At 56.5% G+C, this 20,468-nt stretch overlaps 1 protein-coding gene across 1 annotated transcript in view; it reads left to right on the plus strand.

Annotated features, from left to right (window-relative positions):
- Nucleotides 1-20,468, plus strand: part of TCERG1L (transcription elongation regulator 1 like) — a 173,080-nt gene that overhangs the window by 115,555 nt on the left and 37,057 nt on the right. Inside the window, exons 5-7 of the mRNA XM_074374461.1 lie at nucleotides 1,545-1,636; nucleotides 4,965-5,053; nucleotides 16,473-16,627. Coding sequence (XP_074230562.1) covers nucleotides 1,545-1,636; nucleotides 4,965-5,053; nucleotides 16,473-16,627 — 336 coding nt within the window. The remainder of the gene's footprint in view (nucleotides 1-1,544; nucleotides 1,637-4,964; nucleotides 5,054-16,472; nucleotides 16,628-20,468) is intronic.

A 20,468-nucleotide genomic window follows, 5' to 3' on the forward strand; every position in this document is an offset into this window, starting at 1 on the left:
GGTCGGCTCTGTGCGTGAAGGAAGGTGCGGTCCAGGCTCTAGACGCACTTGCGTGAGAAGTGAGGGCCACAGGAGCCACGAGGCCTGGCTCCCTGCTCGGCCTGTTTGCCATCAGCTCCACAAAGCCCCGTTTAACAGCCAGGACCAGCCTGCTGGCCACTGGGGAGAGCCTGCAGGCCAGACCACCCTTCAGAGTGACAGCGAGTGGGCAAGGGCCTCTCTGTGGTCGTGACAAACTCTATCCATCCATCCGTGCCGGTGACAGATGGAGGGAGACATCCGGGTTGGCTCCCCCACGCTTCTGCCTTGTCCAGGTGCAGCGCCTCTGTGGGGCCTGGGTGCTGGCCACCTCCACCTCCGAGCACATAACGGAGGGTCGGAGTGAGGGGCTTCCTCACCGAGGGCTCACGCAGACTGGATGCAGCTCTGAAGCCATGAGTGCAGGTACGGATGCCGCCTGGGCGCCGTGGCTGGGCCCCATGCGGGAGCTGAGCCAGTGTGTGCACACACACGTACACACATACACATGCACACACACAGAAACGCACACACACAAACATGCACGCATACACACATAAACACACATGCACACACACTAGTACACGCACATACACATACAGACACATGCACACACACTAACACATACACACACACACGTGCACATCCACACATACACAACGCACATATACACACGCACATGCACACATACACACATACTAGGACACACGCATACACACATAGACACGTGCACACACACGCACACATACATACACAGGCACACACACACGCAGATGCTCGTTGTCCCTCCTTCCTCCCTTCCGCTGGGAAGACGTGCCCCTGGGACCTTGCCAGCTGCGCTGGACAGACAGGAGCCCCAGGTCAAACGACCCCTCCCAGGCTCCCCCGGGTGAACTAGGCGTGGTGTGTGGCCAGCTGTCTGGGCCCTCCTGACCGTGGCAGTAACACAGCGGTCAGCCCTGCTGGCCAGCACTGCCCGCTCCCCACCCCAGGGCGACGTGGGCGTCCTCCATGAGGATGAAGCTGTTCTCACATCCTGTGACCACGTTTTTGCCACTTTTGCCCCCTTCCTCCCAGACACTCCCTTTTCAAAGCACCATGCAGACCGCCCGTGGCTGAGCCAGAGCCCACTCTAGTGACCAACAAAAAGTGGAAATGGGAGGTGTGACCAACATGGACCCCCTGGGGGGACCCAGGCCCCAGGTGGCCCATCACGGCCACCAACTGTCAAAGCCTAGGAAAGCCTGGCCTTGCCGCCTGCGTTGGCCCTTGTCCTATCAGGGGGCCCATGTCCTGTAGGTCCGTGACCTGTGTGGCCTGGTCCACAAGGTGTAGCCAATTGCGCTGGGGATGGAGTTGCCAGGGGACCTCGTCACGAGGCTGCAGTGGAAGCGTGGTCAGCTCTGCCTCCCGGATGCATGCTTTGTGCCACCACCTTGAACTCTCAGGCCATTGTTTGTCCCTGTTCAGTTTTTCCAAACGGACGTGACCCGTGGATGCTCATGACGGTTGCTTTGGTCCCACAGATAAAAGCAGGGAGCGCGGCCGAGCGCCCTGCCCTCCGGCCCCGACGCTGCAGGCGGAGAGGAGGAGCCCGGCGGGGGACACGGAGGACAAGGTCAGTGGGCGTAAAAGACGTGAAACCCCAGGCTGGGGGCCCGGGGGCCTGCGCACCCTTCGCACCTGTTTTCCCGCCCGGCTCTGGGCTGTGACGCTTTGCAGATCTGTGTGTGAAGCAGGGCCAGACCCAGCGGGACTGTCCCAGTTCACTGCAGAACGGGAGGGAGGGGCGTGTGGAACCTGGGCAGAAGCAGCCTGGCCGTCCCCTCCGCGTCTGGGCCCAGGGCAGTGTGGGTGGTGACCCTGGTCCCCACGTGCGCTGTCCCCGCATCTCAGGAGGCGCGTGCACGCAGGCGGCCAGGCTGTCGCAGCCACATGGCACTCGGGCAAGGCTGTCGTCTGAGATTGGTCTCCCTGCCACAGAAAACCCGACACACGTTTGTGTCTTCTTAACTCAGTAGAATCTCCAGTCCTTCCCTGCTCCTTACCAAACGGCCTTTGCTGGATCGACCTTGAGTGTGTTTGAGGCATTTACCTTCCCGTGAATAACCCACAGAATTGGCTTTGATTGCTGCTTTGAAAGTCACAAATGGCACCTGCTCTGATCCGTCAGATACGCTGGAGGCCGCGGGTCTGCCCCCGGGTCCTGTGAACGTTCGCTCTCCCTCCGCTGTCACCGGGAGTGTCTCTGCCTCAAGCCTGTGACCTCCCGTTCCCGCCCGTCCGCCCCAGGCCCCGGCTGGCCACAGCCCCGGGCCGCTCCACCCGGGGTTCACGGCTCCCTCCTGCCCTGAGTGCCGACGCCAGACGGTGTGAGTGGATCACCAACGCGAGTGCAGGCTGAGCTTTCGCTCCCCACACAGGACTTCTCTAGAGGAGATGCACTGCCAGGCCGGAATTACGTGTTTGCTAAGCAGATCGTCTTTCTTCTGTCTTAACTACTTTCTTCATCACGGGGCTCCGCATCTCTAACTCACTTTTATTACTTCAGCGTGGAAGGGGAGTTTTATGCCATGATTAGCCATTTTTATCACCACCAGGAAATCATGACCAGCACGGGCCTCAGGAAGACGACCTTGATAATTAGCCCTGGAGAACGCCGGCGTCGCCACGTTTGAGTGTTAGTCCCCGTCGCAAATCACATCCCACCAAGGTCCCTGGAATAATTAGCTGGGGTCACCTCCTGCTCAGAGGCCCCTCATTGGGTTTCATTATTCAATTAGCTTCGTAATGAAAACCGCCCCTAGCTTTTCTGATTGGGTTAGTGACATAAACTCTGGTCCTAACACTTATAGAAGTTTTAACACAGCTGTTTCTGAACACTCCTGACATGTTTGTTATGTAGCTTGAACTCACTTTCTCACGGGACACGAGCACATTTCCTGTTACCCTCGAATTCTGAAAAACGCTGTTCCTAAACTTACCAACCTAGGGATAATTACATAAATCACAGATCATTTATTCAGTGTGATTACCTGTCACGATGAATGAAGGGCCACAAGCGGACCCCGGAATGGACACGTGCGGCCGAGACTGCCTGTCACGGCCCGGGGCTTCCTGGCCTGAGGCCGAGGGGACGGGCTGCCGACGGCCCCGCCCAGAGTCCACGCTGGGCCTCGCCCGGATGAGTGCTGTATCCCGGGCCAGGCCAGGCCTCCGGCCCCTCCTCCCGCCCATCCTCCAGCCCGTCCTCCGGCCGGCTCTGCTGACACTGGCCGTTTGCTCCCTTTGACCCAGGTCCTCCTCCGCTGTGAGGAGAAGGCAGCTTCACTCTGCAGCCGAGGGCTCTGCGGGAGCTCCACGTTGCTCGTTTGGGGTTTGTCTCGCCCGTGCAGACCCTCGGTGCTCTTTTAACTTTATGTCTGAATTTGATGCTTCAGTGCTCCCAGAATTTGGCCCTTTCCTTTCGAATGAATCAGAAATTTGGCCGCGACGGTGGGATGAGTCCTGGTCCCAGTGTGGCCCTCGGGGGCCCTGGAGCAAGTCTTTGCATCCACCGCCACATCCCTGCACGGCCGGCCCTGCAGTGTCAGGCTCACACGGGGTGAGGGGGTGTGGTGTCCCCACTTGTCATCATTCAGGCAAACGGTTAATGGTGTCCTCGCCTTCACTCACAAAGCACTGACAGTGGTGATGGTGGAAACAGATTCTCCACATGCGGGATGGCGTTCCGGGTTGCGTTCCAATTCTTTACACACAAATCTACAGCCGTGATCGCTCCTGACCCCACCCAGAGCCCGGCCGCCGCCTTGAGGAACGTCTAGCATCTACTCTCACCTGGCTCCGAGAGGCAGCGGACGCGTCCTCTTCACAGCCTTCTAAATTTGGGATTTAAAACCATGGAGGCAGCTGGCAGAAGGGAAAAAGTTCCTCCCCACCAGGGTTTATTGCGCTCTCTGCGACTGCATTTCTTTCTTACAGCTACTCCCAAACTGAGGCCGAGTCTCCCTAAAACACACACACACACAGCCTCCTCCTTGGGGTCCTCCAGTCCCCCCTGTAGGGACTGGGTTCTGATTCCTTTTGTCTAACAAAACCCGGGGTCCGCTGCAACCTGCTGCGGCCGACAGGCCAGCCTGAACCGGGGGTCCGAGCTGCGGTGCAACCGTCCGTGTTTCCCCACCTCAAGCAGCTTCTGCTTTTCTCCAAATTCCATCCATAGTGAACAACGATCAAGTGTCCCAGCCACAGTTTATTTTTTTTTTTTCAACTTTAGGAAATAAATCTTCATTTTCTTCTAAGTGATGCCACGTTCAAACGTTTTTATTTTCTCATTGGAGACAGAGACAGAGGGATTCAAACCCCACAGTGCACCAGAATCACCCGCACGATGTAAAACAACCCCTGACGTCGGCCCCCGGAGAGGCGCTCTAGGAGGCGCGTCACCGGAGCTGCTGGACCCGGCAAGGAGCGGCCTTGTCACTTCCTCCTGCCTTCGAGGGCCGGGCCGGGCGGCCCAGCCGCACCCGGGACCCTCCGAGCTCCGAGGTCCTCTGCCCCTGAAGGCAGCGTGTGGGGCACCGTGACTCCAGCCGCTGGGTCAGCCCGTTCCCAGAGATAAATGCAGCGGGACTCCCTGCCCCCGGACGCCCGGGCAGCCAGAAGCAGGCTCTCGGCTGCCACGCCTGTGCCTGATTCCGCACGAGCAGGCGGCTCAGCCAGTTTGGGCTAACCGGGGGGACGCCTCAGTCTGAGTGACTCCGCCTGGTTGTGCCGCTGGTTCTAGGCCCCTTCGCTGACTGTCCCCAGCGGGCCACCACCTAGCAGCCGCTGCGGGCAGGTCTGTCTGCAGACCTGTTCTCCTTTACTTGGCTGCTTATCATTGGAAACGAGTGTTCTAAGTTTAAAAAACAAAGAAAGTGATCTCCTTCTCTTTCTGTTGAAAGGAGCCTCCTTCGATCCTAGTGACAGGAGAGGACAGCGCAGCCAAAGGCACGAGACCCGTGGCCTCCACCCCAGTGCCCGGATCCCCCTGGTAAGATGCCCGGAGCCCGGGAGCCGTGGGAAAGAGCCTCGTCTGGTCCCAGCGTGTGCTGGCTCTCACCACAGGGGAACGCGTGCTCCTTAGGTGACGCTGTTTTAAAAAATTACTTTGCAACTCCTGGTGGGTATATTCCACCCTGTTGTCACGTTCTGCAGGAAGGAAAACAGCATGCGAGTGCTAAGTTCTCCTGCTCCGATATATTTGCAACTATGTATTAAAATCGTGATGCGGTCGCATGTCGGCGGGTGAAAGGCGGTGTCTGGAGGAAGCGCAGCGTGCCTTGAGGTCACAGGCTTTTCCCTCTACTCCAAGGAAAGCCTGGCTGAATGGCTGTTCATTAAAGCTGTGTCTGACTCTCCCAGCTGCCCCGTGAGGAGTCCTGATCTGTGAGTGCACCACACACAAAGTGCCCTCCACCAGGGAGCCCTGACTTCGGTGTTTTTTAAATGTCCTTTCGTAATGGAGTGATTCGGAAGCAGAATAAAAAGGTTGTTATGGCAAAAATTAGTTTTAGAACCTGAAGATGAGAGTGCAGGGTATAGCTGGGAGGAGCCGCTCGTTCAGAGAGCAGAAAAGCAACCACTTGTGTCCGTCTCGTGAGCGGTCAGGGTGGGGGCAGCAGCCGACCGGGGTCCCCAGGGTGGCGTCCGCCCTGCAGGTGTCCCTGGTGACTGGCGATGCCAAAGGCACGTGGGGCGTCTGCACACCCTGGTCACCTGATTACTGTGGGACACCGGGCTCTTAACTGGAGAGACTTTCTCTGTCTGGCCAGTGGTCCTTGTCGCCGGCACCCGGTGGCCTCCTGCCCTCTGCCTTCAGCTGAAATGCTCTGCACACTGGGGACGCCTCACGGAGAAGGGACTCCTCGTGCTGATGCTCAGTGTCATAGTATTTCCAACAACACCCGTTCTCCAATCCCAGCAGTTACCGAGTGTCCCGTGATTCAGTTCAGTTCTGACGCCAACCCCTGGAGTTCGCCCCGACCCCGCGGGCTACGGGCTCAGTCCACAACCCTGCCCCTGCTTCAGGCCCATCTGCAGCTGGGGTCCCCGGGCCGCTGGCACCTCTGCCTGGCTGACCACAAATTCTGGCATCCCCGTGACCTCCCCTCAGGTTCGATAATTTGCTAGAATGACTCACAGAACTTAGGACAGTGATTTACGTGTGATGACAGTTTTATTCTGAAGGACACAGCACAGGGCCGGCCGGATGGAAGAGGCGGTATGGGGCAAGCGCGTGGAAGAGCCTCAGAGCCTCCGCGCCTTCCTGGGGCCACCCCCCTCCCAGGACATCAATGTGGTCACCAGCCAGGACGTTCTCGAACCCAGATAGGGTTTTATGGACATTTCATCCCACAGCAGCCCTGTCCCCTCCTGGAGGTCAGGGGCAGGGCCAAAAACCCTCCCTCTAATCACGTGGTGGGTCCCTCTGTGACCAGCCCCCCGCCCCCAAGAGTCACCTCATCAGCGTGAACACGCGTGTGGTCAGAGGGGCTCCTTATGGATAAAAAGATCCTCCAGTCACTCAACTGATTCCAAGAGCCTCCGGAGCTTGGTGCCAGGAACTGACTGGGGACAAAACAAACAATGTGCATTTTTATGATGCCACAAATGCCGTCTGGGGTCTTCTGTGACCAGACCCTCTCACGTGTGTTTCGAAAGCAAACACACTTTACAACAAGTCATATTCAGGGGGTTGGGATAAACCCAGCGCAGGTGTGGCCCTGTTACTCTGCGTCCGCAGTGCTGCGCTTGGGGGATTGCAATGAGGTGAAGACGTGACCTTGAGCACAAGCGCCTTCTAATTGTGGAAGCCGCATTTTCATTCCTTGATAATGCCGTTAAGTGCAGAGTGCTTCGTGAGATATGAAATTGCACTGTCCCGGCTTCCGCTCCTGCTCCGTGTGGGTCTCTGCCTGTAAATTATTAAGCAGCCCCGAGCGGCAGCTGTGCGGGAGCCGTCCCCTCCTGACTCAGCGGCAGCAGGTCAGGGAAGGCAGGTGACACGTGCTTGCACACTGCAGGAGAGCGGTCGTGCCCACAGGCGTGCCCACGCCCCGTGTGCACTTTGTGAGTGGGAATTACGCCCGCTGGCTGGACCCGGCATCATTTTGCACCTCTGCTCCCCTCTCTCCCTGCCTCCCTGACTCAGTTCCACCTGAGGGAGGGCTGCCCGGCCTTGCTGAGCAGTCACCAGGTTAAGGATGCAAGCGTTCAAAGACCGGCCACACCTGGGAGGGAGGCTCTGTGCCCCCTGAGAAGTGGAGGAGGGACCCCGGACCTCGCAGGGTGCAGGGGTGCGGGGGCAGCGCTGGACCCGGCTCCTCCTGCGGCTCCCCTCTGACTGGGGAGAGGCTGCCTGCCACGTGGGCTGACCTCACATTCATGTCGGCATTGCACAAACGGAAGCCCCGGTAAGGACACGCCTCGTGCCGACTGCGATCTGCCCCCAGGGAGAGCCCGTCCGCCCCGGGAGCTGTGCCTCTCGCACACAGGGAGCGCAGATCGCCCACCATGACCCCGCTCCCGGGTCGGCTAGGCGTCAGCCCGTATCCGGGGTCAGCCAGGTTCTCAGGAGATAAAGCGCAGAGAGACCCACCGGAGGCGCGGGGAGGCCAGGATGCTGGCTCCTCCATCTGCCGTCCCTGCCGGCCACTTACCCACAGCTTAGGGCGCTTGAGTCGGCCATCGGCAGGTAAGGGTGTCCTCACCCAGACGGAGAATGTTCCAGGGGCGCTGGGTGCCTTTAACTCCCTGATGAGCAGGGACTCACGGGGGCGGGTGTTTCAGGTGAAAGCGAGGTGGAGAGGCTGCGGAGAAGCGGCCGGGTCTCTAAGACGCGAGCCAGGGTCCTGCAGGCACTGTCAGTGGGGCGGGGGGTGGGGACCGCCAGGGGCCTCGGGGGACTCCACCAAGTGGGTCTCTTCGTTCTCATGGCCGGAAGCCCGGGGCACCCTGCCCGCGTCCCAGCCCCTCGTGTCCTTGTTCCTGCCTCTCCGCGGACGCCCCCCACCAGTCAAGGGCCAGCTCGCTCCCGCCTCGAGGGCTGACCCCCCGGAGGGAAGGCTGCCGGCCCAGGTCAGATCCGGGCGTGAGACACTTTGCCCACAGAGCCTCGGCCTCAGCCTCAGAGCAACATTCTCCTAAGAAGACTGGGAATTCCTAGAGGCTTCCAGACGATGCAGTGCAGGTGGGGCGGGCCGAGCCGGCTGGGCTGGCGCAGGCTCGGGGAGGACTCCTGGTCACCGCGGGGCCGTGTAGGGGCAGCAGGAAGCACAAAAAGGAAGTCAAAGTTTGGCAATCGATTCAAAGACTGTAACATAGAAATCAAACTCGTATTTTTGGCTACTGTTTCCATTGTGGTTATGCTTTTTAACAAATCGGGGCTTAGAAATTGAATGTTCGAGAAGACAGCAGGGTGAGCTGAGGCCTCAAGTCAGATGCGTGTATTTGTCGGGGAGAAACTTGCTTCTAAAAGTTATACTGTTGGCATTTTGGAAAACACACTGGGAGATGTAGGAACGTGTTGGTTGGTTTAGACGTGATGAGGGAGGTTCTCTGTAAGAGCCGTTCTGGGCAGGACATCTAAGTGCGCGCACATGGAGAGCCCCGAGAAGCGGGGTGTATCCGGAGCTGTTCTTAACTCGCTGCGACTCTCTCCGCTGCTGTAATTGCCAAGAGAGATGGCCGGACGCGTAGCCTCCTTGAGAGCATTAAGGCAGCACGAAGCGCTTCAGGATGTGCAATCAGCGCCCCGACGACACACGAGAAAGGGAGAGAGCCGCCTGCCCGCTCTCATCTCACGGCCTGGGCGGTGTAACCACTGGATACAGTTTCAGAGTCCAGAACAATTTCTTCAGCCGCCTCTGTTCTCCAGAACTCGTTCAGCTTCACGCCTCAGGGGAGCTGTGAGGATGCCATTAACTGAGACGCAGTATTTTAAGAAGGAAAAAGAAAACGAAGTCTGCACATGAACTTCCACACGAGGAGCACCCTCTCCGCCCCGGAACGGGGAGCCTGGACTTGCGTCCTAGCAAGGGTTGCAGCGTAATTTGAATTATTCTTTTTTTCAAATCTGCTCCTGTTTTCAGGTATGTTAATACTAGCATAGCATCGTTTAAGTCTCTTAAAGAATTTCTGTTTCTTCTTCTTCTTTATATTTAATAGTTTGGCTTTTGACCCAAATGGCAATTTGGGCGGAATTAAACTATTGTATTATTGGGAGATACTTAAAATGTTTTTCTGGAAATTATTGAAGACATGGGAAAACATCAAAAGTAATTGCTAAATGAAGTGTAAGACCCATGAGCTTTTGGCTCAAATGACAAAAAAAGGCCATCACCAATGATTCATTACCGTTTTAAATTATTTAAGACTATGGATTTATAAATAATGAGCAGTTTTCATAAAATCGGACCACTGGCTTTAGGATTATATCTTTTTCCACAAAATGAAGATTAATGCAGTACAAGGTTTATGTCAGTGATGTGTTAATAGCAAAACCCAAGTCCTTTATTTATTATTTATCGTTGTTGAAGTGCAGTTGACTTACAGCGTTAGTTTCAGGTGTACAGCAGCGTGACTCTGTCATACGTGTACATACACGGATTCTTTTCCAGATTCTTTTCCATTGTGGTTTATGACAGGAAATTGAATACAGTTCCCTGTGCTCTACAGTAGGACCTTGTTGTTTATCTATTTTATATATAGCAGTTAGTATCTGCTAATCCCATACCCCCAATTTATCCTCCTCCATCCCCTTTCCTCTTTGGTAACCATGATTGTTTTCTATGTCTGTGAGTCTGTTTCTGTTTTATAAATACATTCATTTGTGTCTTTTTTTTTTAAGATTCCACATGTAAGTGATATTATATGATGTTTGTGTTTGTCTGACTTACTTCACTTTGTATGATAATCTCTAGGTCCATCCATTTTGCTGCAAATGGCATTATCCTTTTTATGGCTGAGTAGTATTCCATTGTATAAATATACCACATCTGCTTTATCCAGTCATCTGTTGATGGGCATTTAGTTTGCTTCCATGTCTTGGCTGTTGTAAATAGAGTGCTAATGAACATTGGGGTGCATATATCTTTTTGAATTAGACTTCCCTCTGGATATATACCCAGGAATGGCATTGCTGGATCATATGGTAAATCTATTTTCAGTTTTTTAAGGAACGTCCATACTGTTTTCCATGATGGCTGCGACAGACTACATTCCCACCAGCACTGTAGGAGGGCTCCTGTTTCTCCACATCCTCTCCAGCATTTATTACATGAGACTTTTGCTGATGCCATTCTGACTGGTGTGAGCTGGTTGACTGGCTCAGCCTCCAGCCCCTCTCCCCTCCCCAGAGGCTGTCCCCATCCTCTAGTCACAGGCTTGGTTCCCTGGTAACCAGCCCCATCCTCGGCACCTTCCCAGAGTACCCCCATTGATGTAGACTCAGGTGTGATGGGAGGGGCCTGGGATGTGAGTGATAGAAGGTGCTCCTTCCACCTTGATTGCTCTTCCCTCCTCAGTTAGGAAGGGTTTTGGGAGCCTGTTTAGAAATGGGGATGGAGACCGAATATATATTTCTGAATATAAATCATGATGTCACAAGAGCGAGAGCAGGAGTGAGGTTTCGATCCTCTCTTGCCTGAACCTTCGTGTCTCCAGGCTGCCTCACCCAACCCTGCCGGGTCAGCCCCTTCCCGGAGACAAAGGTGGGCAGAACCAGGAGGGGGAAGGAGAGCAAAGGGCACACAGGTGCTGGTTTTCAGTTCAGAGACCCCCGCCCTGGGCATGCGACCCAGTGAATGTCCTGCAGACAGGACACTCCTCCTGGGACGGGGCACGCAGGAGCAAACAGCAGGTGGAGAGAGGACCCAGGCGGGTTTCTGTGTGGGTGTGGTGGGAGCAGGGGAGGCACGTACCCCTCTCCCCACTGGAACAATGTGGATGCTTGGAGAGAGAAGCAGAAATGTCTTCCGTCTTATAGAGCCCATGAACGCTGGGGCTCGCTGTGCGAAGGTGGCCGGGAGTCCTTCTGCAGGACGGTCCCCTCGCCAGCACTCCCAGGCTCCATTTGCTGCAGTCCAGATCGTCGTGTATCAGGGCCGCTAAGTGAGGCTGTTTCGTAGCCAACTCCACTACTCCTGTGCTCTAATGATACCCTCTGGGAAGCGAGGACAGTCAGAGAGAAGGAGGAACGTGGCAGCCATCCAGGACTTATCAGTGTGATTAAAGAAGGAGAAGGTATATGTGTTACTTAAAACGTGCATAAAACGATACATAAAATTAATTTTGCATGTTACAGCTGGCCTGGCCTAGTTGAGACCAGCCGTAACAAGTGGATGGGCAGGTTTCTCTTGGGAAATCATGTTTATTTACCCTGCTGCCAGCTTTTTGGTTCAGTTCCGCACGTGTCCCTATGGCACAGGAACTGGTTCTCTGTAGCCGGGATGTAAGCGTGTGCCGTGTTAACTGTTGTCACTCTACTGTCCCCCGGGCAATGATCCCTTATTAAGTCCCTAATTAGCTCCATTCTTCCCTGGCTCGAGAGGCTCGGTGGGTGGTGGAAATAGCGAGGTGTGACTGTTTCCTACACTTTGCTGCGGTCCAGGCCCATCCCCACAATGAGGATGTGGTGTGGGCATCCGTGGACGCATCCCCAGGCACTTACAGTGTATCCCCAAGGCAGCAAATGTTCAGCCCAGACCCACTCAGCATCTGGGGACAACTGGCCCAAGTAAATCCACAAATGTAAAGCTTCTTTCTTGAGTTAACAGCCAGGCTTGGAGCCAGAGGGAAAGCTACCCAGGAACTCAGGGAGATAAAGACCTGAGTGCACCTGACAAAGGACACCTGGGGCCTCACATCAGGGGACTCTTGGAGCCTGTGCTCCCCAGTGTCTGCGTGTACCCACTTCTTCAGGGAGGGACACCTGCCCAGACCCGCCGGCCTGCGCTCGGCCCAGCTGCAGGACAGGTGGCCGTGGCGCCGTCAGCAGCAGCCTGGACGGACCCTGCAGTCCTGCCGCTCTTCACTGGGCAGTGGACGTCTTCGCTCTCCTACGTTCAGCTGCTTCTTATCCCCCGTCCCCGCCCCCTCCCCTGACCAGAACCTTCTCAGGCCCAACGGGACCTCTGCACTGAGACACTATGATGCACCCCCAGAGCCGGTGGGAGGGGCTGGGGTGCACTGAGGCCCCTTGTTAGGAGCTGGCCCGGGCTGCCTCTGCTCCCTGTCTGTGCCCTCGGGTGCATAACCCTTTCCCGGTAGCTGCCCTCCTCTGTGTTCCGAGGATGTGGCACCTCAGGAATTCTCACTGAAATACCCCTTACCCCCCAGCATGGATTTACACACCCCTGACTTTTCCACGTCCGTGGATCCTCCATGACAGTGCTTCCTCAGTGAGCACATCACTCCCTGGGTCCTGCAGCTGCCACAGCGAAGGCAGTGCCGGGTTTGGGGGGACCAGGACCCATCTGTAAAAACCTGAGGTGCAGATCTTTAGGGAAGAGGGAGGTGGTGGGGCAAGTGTCCCTGCACAGACCCCAGCTGCTGTCTCACTATTGGAAAGTCTCCCCAGAGTCCGTCCTCTGCGTTGGGGTCTGTCCTGAGTCGGGCTCTGCAGAAGCAGCACCTTGGACAGGGCTCGAGGTGCCTGTGGGTCACTGAGGGGGCTTTCCAGGAAAGCAGGCGTGGGAAGGCAGGGCTGAGCAGGATGGGGTCTCAGCTGGAGGCTATGCCCCGAGTGCCTTGGACCATGAACCCTACCAGGCTGTCCAGGGCAGCTGCCAGTGGGGGGTCTCCAGGTGACGCAGTGACCAGCTGAGCACAATTATCCAGAGAACATGCAGCTGTGAGCCCAGGACAGCCCAGCTCAGGGAGCTGGGGGTGGACTTCCCTGCCCGTAAGGCTGACACGCGGGGAGGGGCACCAGCATGACGGTGACTGGGGTCCTGGACCAAACTGGAAACTCAGGAGAAAAGAACAGAAGCTAGTTAAATAAGAGTTGGAAGGGACTTCAGAAATCATGCTAGTCCACCAATCTTCTGTCCAGGAGGACACTGAGGCCCACGGCTGTGACTTCACTGCCCAGAGTCTCCACCCTGGACCCCCAGCTGAGTGGGCCCTCCCTCCAGGAGTCTAGAGGAGGGAGCAGGTCAGTGAGCCATGGGGGTGAGGCCACTAGGGGCTGGGGTGCGATGCCCAGATCGCTGGTGTGTGTGTGTGGAGGGCGGTGGGGGCCGGAGGTCCTCCTGCTGGGACAGTGGTTCCTGCCAGGTGTATCCACTGCAGCTGGACCAGCAGAAGTTCATTGTCCCACAGGTGAGGTCAGGGGTCCTGGGGTTCACATAGCAGCTCTTAAATCTTAAGTGGATAGACAGGGATGCAGGGAGCCAAAGATGCTTCTGGAATTTTCCACTCAGGCCAAGCACAGTCAAACATCATAAAAAAAAAATCCAAGCCAGACTGTTACAGATTTTACCTGATATCTGCCAGGAGCTTCGGCCTTGGGGCTTATTTTCCAGCCACAGCCCAGCCACAGAAGACTTCTGAACCTGCATGTGGCCAGTGGCCAGCTGCTCACGTGCACCAGACGAGCCCGGCTAGATGCACTCAACGTGGGAGGGAGAGCCTGCCGTCAACCCTGCAGCTGCCAGTCTGCTTGCCTCTCGCTCGGCATCGCCTGTGCTCTGACCTAGCTGGGGGCTTTAACGTTCCAGACAGGAGACCACCCCCACCCCCCAACCCCATGCTCCCCAAAGAGTGCAGGTGGGCCAAGTGTGGGGCCGGGAGCATGCACTGAGCATTGCCAGGGAACGCAGCCCCCAGACCCACCAGGAAGCACTCATCACCGGAGCCACGTGTGAGAGGGAAGGGGCACGTGCCCCGGCAGGGCTTATGGTCCCTGCAAGCCCGGAATTCTGTGACAGAGCTCACGCAGTGGCAGAATGCTACATAATTTATGGCACAGCATAATTACCTCCAGCTTTACAGTTGACAAAAGCCTCTTATCCCAGCCCAGCTCTGCACTGAAAGGCAGGCACTCTCCTCCAGGCCCCGAGGGGTTACCTGTCCCCCGCCCAGGCTCGCTAAGGAGGGCCCAATCCACCGGGCAGGGACCTTGTCCAGTTTGCCAGCATCGCTCCTGGGCCTGTAGCCCCCAGCCGGGGCCCAGGCTGCACCCCTGTGGCACCGTCCGACCTCTAACAAATGTGGAGCCCGCATGTCTTGCCTTGATTTCCCCGCAGCGAGGAGTGTGTTAGAGTCACACTAGTCTCACCCCAACCCCCGCCTTCACCAGTGATGGCGCTGAGGCCACAGAGGGTGAGGGCAGCTCCCAAGGTCACCTGAAGGTCAAGGGCAGGTCTGGAGCTGGAGGGTGCGTAAGCCAAGAAGGCAGGTCACGGTCCTCCAAGTGGATGACCAGGCCAGCTGTGGCCAAAGCTGCAGGCCCAGTGCTGGGGTTTGGGTCGCTGCTGGCTGGCTGCGGGCCCTGATGCTGGCACCCAGGACCCAGAGGGGCCACGAGGGAGCCCACCGACTTGTCCACGACAAACTCAGAGGCTTCAGCAACAGGGGTTTGTCATCTCACGGTGCTGGAGGTCAGAATCCAACACGGGTCTCACGGGGCTGAACCACGGTGTGGGCGGGGCTGGCTCCTTCCAGAGGCTCCGGGAGAATCTGCTCCTCCCCTTTTCTGGCTTCTAGAGGCGCCTACATCCCTGATCCCCTTCCTCCAAGTTCAAGGCCAGCAGTGGAGCATCTTCTGATCTCTCTCCCCCAACCCTGTGTGTGTACGTGTGTGTGTGTGTCTGTCTGTCTGTCTCACTTCTCCTTCTGTCCTGACATTTCCTTCTCTGACTCCACCCTCCTGCCTTCCCCTCCTCTTCTGAGGACCCTTGTGATTGCACTGAACCCACCTGGACAGTCCAGGGTACTCCCCCCGTCTCAGGATATTACCTTAGTCCCAGGTGCAAGGTCCCCTTTGCCACGTCAGGCAACACTCAGAGGCCCTGGGGAGTCAGATGGGCACCTCTTTGGGGCCATTATTCTGTCTACCACTCCCATGAACCGGTCTGTCTGGGCAGTAAATCAGACAGACCATCCCAAGGTCATCTCTGCAAAGGGACCTGGTCTGCAGTTTCCAGCACCGGAGGCCCAGCCCCCAAGCCCTCCATCCGGCCGGTGGAAAGTGGCTGGCGGGGCTGAGTGTGGAGACCGGGGGTGGGAAGGACATTCTGTGTGTGAAGCAGAGTGGTCTGTGCGGACGTGGATCCAGACAGAGGGCAAACAGCCACGCATGTCTGCCTGGTGACGTAGGGGCCGGCTGCTGGGAGCCCGGGCAGGGCCCAGGAGTGCCCCCAATTTGTCTCCAAGAGACATCAAAGGCCGGGGGGTCCAGCCCCTGTGGGTGTCCTGACCATTCCCGCAGCTTCTGGGGAGCCTGAGGACAGGCCTGGAGCTTTCAGGGCCCTCGGTGGTCACTGTGGGAAGCTGAGGTCCAGGGAGGGGAGAGGCCTTGCCCGAGGGAAACCTTCTGAAAAGCTCAGACCAGAAACAGGCCTTGGTGTCCGACAGAGCCCATCCGTCTGCACCACTGCAAGACTGACCGGGGACACAGCCACGGCCGGAGGGCCGCCCAGTGACCATGTTTGCTGGGAAGCACGGAGGCCAGACCCCAGCCCTGTGCTGGCTCCCACGTTGCAGACCCGTATTCCTTAGGAAGGGCCCCTTTCCTTTCTTTTGGTTTTCTTTGCTTTGCTTTTTTCCCCTTTGTAATCTTTTCTCCTCTCTGATAACCTTTCAAAGATATGAGGTCTTCAAATTGTATGTTATTCCTTTCACTATGTGTCAAAATACGAGGCTTAATTGTTTGCTCTAGAAATGAGCCAGGACGCCAGGGCGAGGTCGCTAATTCAAGCAGCCCCTTTGCTGTCTCTCTGCTGGTGAGGGGTGAGCTGTGGGCCTGTGTCTACCTCCGTGGCCCATGAACCTTGCCGCACGGGCAGTGCCCGGCAGGGGAGGTTGACTGGGAGCCACTCCCGGTGTCGCTCAGCCCCTGGACCCGGGGCCAGGGCGCGAATTCCTCTAAAAGGAGGGAGGTGGCGTGCAGGGAAGGGCTCAGGCTTCCTGGGGCCCGTGAAGCCGCTCGCTTCTCTGAACTTCGGTGTCCTTACAGGTAAAAGGGTGGTCAGAACAGTGTCCGCTTGCGAATCAAATGAGGTAACACACGAGAAACGTCTGGAAATCACCCTAAGATGCCAGACATCACCGTTATTCAGTCTGGGTGTAAAAAATCTTTGCAAATGTGTGGATTTTGACCCCGGAGGCTTCTTGAGTTAGGGCGCATGCTGACCAATTTTTTCTGAATGTCGCTGAGGGAACTAAGAGGAGTTTCTCAACTCGCACAGGTGTGTGGTGTGGACGGGCGACGACCGAGTTTTCTTCTTCAACCCGACGATGCAGCTGTCGGTCTGGGAGAAGCCTGTGGACCTGCGGAACCGCGGGGACCTCAATAGGATCATCGAAGACCCTCCCCACAAGCGCAAACTGGAGGCCACAACAAGTAACTAAGGGCGGGCCCTTTGCACCCGTCCTGTTTAATCTAAACTATACGTTCCCAGTGAATGTGCGAGGAAGGCACATTTTTCCTGGTTATGTTCGCAACTGATTTTTAAGGAGTCGCGTTCCCCGCTTCAGAATTTAGCAATTACATCTTTATGGTGCTTCCTGCAGAAACGATCCTCCCAAGGGGTCGGCTCTGGCTCTCCTTTGGCACCACGTAACGTTACTAACCCAGAGAAAGGTTTTATCCATCAGCCCCTCGAAACTTTCTCTCCAGCATGTAATTTTGTTCCGAAGGTCTTATGAACGCCACCTGAGACCAGAGGTAGCGCGAGAGAAAGGGTTCTTCCATCTCACACGCTCCGGCCAGAGCTTTGGATGGAATCCAGCGTCCTGCGTTTGACTGGGTGCTTGGGTTCCAGGAAAGCGCACGTGTGGGCGGGGAAGGGTTCCTTTGGGCTGCAGGCAGAGCGGGTGCTTGGCGGAGGGGCAGCCGCTTCTGGCGGTGCCCCGCAGAGCTCCTCTTCCCCACGGTCAGGGGAGAGCACTTAGCATTTTCGGAAAGCGTCCTTTCCGATGCGATCTCACACATTTTTTACCAGCTGCTGTGTCGGGGAAGCGCCACTCCCTGAGCACGTGGGTTACGTCACGTTGGCGTCACTGGAGCTCGAGGCAGGGAGCTCTCCCTGACTGGCCTGCAGAGCTCGGCTGGAAGGCCAGGCGATGGGGCTTCATCCCCTGAAAGAGGGTTTTACTTTCGTGGGGTGTTTTACTGCGTTTGCAATAATCTTTTCGATTCCACCTCACGTGGGGCTGACACAGATGACAGACATCAGCCCGCGTTGTCAGATCCAGAGGCATTTGAATGGAACTTGAGAAGGCTGTATCATAAAAGTGGGCTCAGCATTCTGAACAGTGCTCGGAGATGCGGGAAAGATTGCTCTTGCAAAGCCGGTAGGAGTCTGCTAAGACTGAGAGGTTGGCACAGTTAACCCGCCCTCTCACGTAGGATAACACGTGCGTCCCGCAGAGTCAACGCGAGTCAGCTGACGCTGGGACAGAAGCAGCCTAGGTGCGCATCCCACTGACCTGTAAAGATGAGCTGTGTTCGGGGGCGGTAAGACCGTTTCCTCCCTTGTTCACGGACATCCATTATTAAAAGGGTGCTGTGCAGGGGGAATGAAGGCTTGAATGAGAAGCCCTCAGACACCCATCTCCCAAGGTCCTTACTCAGGGGTCAGAGTGTGGCCGGCCTGCGGGGTTCCTGAAGCCCACAGACCCCTCGAGGACATCAAGGTGCAGTTTGTCCTCACAATGATTTTCATTTACTTGGAAGAAGCCAACAGTGCAGGCGGGCCCGTTTCTCCTCTCTTGAGCTTGCATTCTTGGAGATAATTGGGTGCTGTGTCTTCTTCTTTTGTTTTTCCCCAAGGCGTGGTAGGACTGAGAAAGGAACTCATTACCAATTGTGAACAGAAAATACTATAAGCAACACCAGCACACAAGGGACGCTGTGACCATCAAGTCATCAGCCACCATGGCCTCCCCGACAGCGAGCAGAGGGCACGCAGGCTGGGAATGCACAGGACACGGGCCCCAGACAGCGCAGGTGCACGTCTAGGGGATGATGTCAGTGAGCCCTGACGTTTGCACCTTGCCCTACACAGAAAAGTGCTAAATTCCTTAACTTGGGACGTCTGGTTTTCTTCAATTAACAGTCATCTTTTGATGTTCTGACTGCCTGGTCTTTGTGGTAAGAACTCCCACATACCCTGGCTCCTCCCAGCCTCTGCAGAGCCGTCCCCCAGAGCGATCGAGAGGCCGTCGTCCTGGGCCCGAGGGGCTCCGGTCCTGGGAAACGCCCACCGGATAAGACACAGCTCTCACCCCTTAGGCTGTGCGTGTGTCTCAGGCGACGCAGCCGGTGCCAGCTGCTCTTGCTTCTCCCCTCTGGGCCGAGTCGAGTCGGGGAGGGGTCTGCACAATTCCCCGATGCTCGTGAGGACAGCAGGTGGAGGGCAGCATTAAGAGATGGAGAGGCCTATCAGAAATGTGAGGAGTGTATTTGAGCCAAAATCGATTGCAATCCAGCAAGGCCGCCCCGGAAGTGGCTAGGAGTGGGGAGGCTGGTGGGGAGAAGGTGGGGAGGCAGAGAGAGGACACCGGCCGCTGGGCCGGCGACCCCTGACCCCAGATGGCCCTCGTCACTGGTCCCCCTTAGCGGCTGCATTGATGTGTACCCTTCAGGCTTTTACGGGCTTGGATTTGGCCCAGCGGCCTCCGTGCATGAGTACTTACAGCCAGGCTCTGAGTTGCCTGGGCCGCAGGTCAGGGCCCCGGCTCACTCTGCTGCCCTGAATCTCATTTTACACCTAAAAAGGGAGAGAACGGAGCCTTAAGCCAAACACAACCGGAAATACCTGACTGACCCAGATTTAACACGTCAAGGTGCTCTGTCCTCCACCAAGGCCACTGCGGCCCCTCCACTCCGCCACCCGTGGATCTGTGATGATAGACCTGCAGGAGGAGGCCTCCTTAAACCAGTGCATTTTAAGCTGCATCTTAAAGAGACACAAATGGCCTCAATTCTCACCTTCCTGTTGCAGAGAACTGACATTTACTTATGTAACTTCTAACTTCCTAAGACCCGCTCACCCCCACTGCTCTGTCTACGGCAAACCACTCAGGACAGGTAGCGTTTCGGGGACTAATTAGCAGCCAGCAGGCCGAGCTGTGACCTCCGGCCGTGAGCAGGGGCGTTTTCCCTGGCTGGTCACCCATCAGGGCACATCTAATGACATGAGCCTAATTATTCTAAGAAGCAGCTCTAGGGGAGATGGTTCTTGGTGTAGAATTCTGTTTTCCGCATTTTGTTCAGCTGTGAGTCACTCTCAGTTTGAGTGCATTACAGCCTGTTGCTTGTCTGACACGGAGCGATTAAGCATCCAGGTGAGAGACAAGTGAGATAAGCGAATTTTACAGGGTGGCTGCTACGTTTACCGGCTGTTAGGTTTCAAGGTGTGTGTGTGTGTGTGTGTGAGCGTGTGTGAGTGTATGTGAGTGTATGAGTGAGTGTGTGTGAGAGTGAGTGTGTGTGCGTGTGTGAGTGTGTGAGAGTGTATGAGTGTGAGTGTATGAGTGTGTGTGTGTGCATGAGTGAGTGTGTGTGAGAGTGTGTGTGTGTGCGTGTGCACGCGCGTACTGGGGGTGTCGGGCATAGAAGTGGGAGCAAGACGTGTCAGGCGGACAATTATGCGTCCCAGACGCAGACCTGCCAAAAGCGCTAAGCCATTCATCATTCAGCAGATAAGGAAAAAGTCCCTTTTCTCCCCCATTCTTTTTCGTTGCTTAGAGAGTCAGATGAAGGCCTGAATTATTTCCTAGTTACCCTGCTGTGCATCCAGGTTTTTATGGCTCTAGCAGACATGCCGCTAGTTGGGATTCAGTGCTGGGGGAACTACAGCCGGATGAGAAGTCCCAGGGCCCCACGCACAGCCCCCTCCCCTCCCCCCGCAGGCCCCCCCTCATCCTCCCCCCACCACAGCCCTTCACGGCCCCGAGCTCGTCAGTCCGGAGGAGACCACACTCAGGTTTGTCTTTCCTACAGCATTTCTCAGATCCTTCAGAGGCTCAATTCTTCCACTGTATTTACCCGCAGCACCAAAGACCTCCCTTCCAAGCAGTGGGTCGCGTTGACTGAAGAGAAGCTAGAAGCTGCGAGCTGTGTCTTACTGGGGGACCCTGCTGAGGACCACAGCCCGGGACGCGGCCTCCCGGGCAGCTCCGAGGAGCTGTTCCCAAGGCGTGAGGGAAGGGCCGGGTAGGTGGGAGCCTTTGCTGAG

This window comes from Camelus bactrianus, chromosome 11 (assembly GCF_048773025.1).
Source record: "Camelus bactrianus isolate YW-2024 breed Bactrian camel chromosome 11, ASM4877302v1, whole genome shotgun sequence".
Taxonomy (NCBI): Eukaryota; Metazoa; Chordata; class Mammalia; order Artiodactyla; family Camelidae; genus Camelus; species Camelus bactrianus.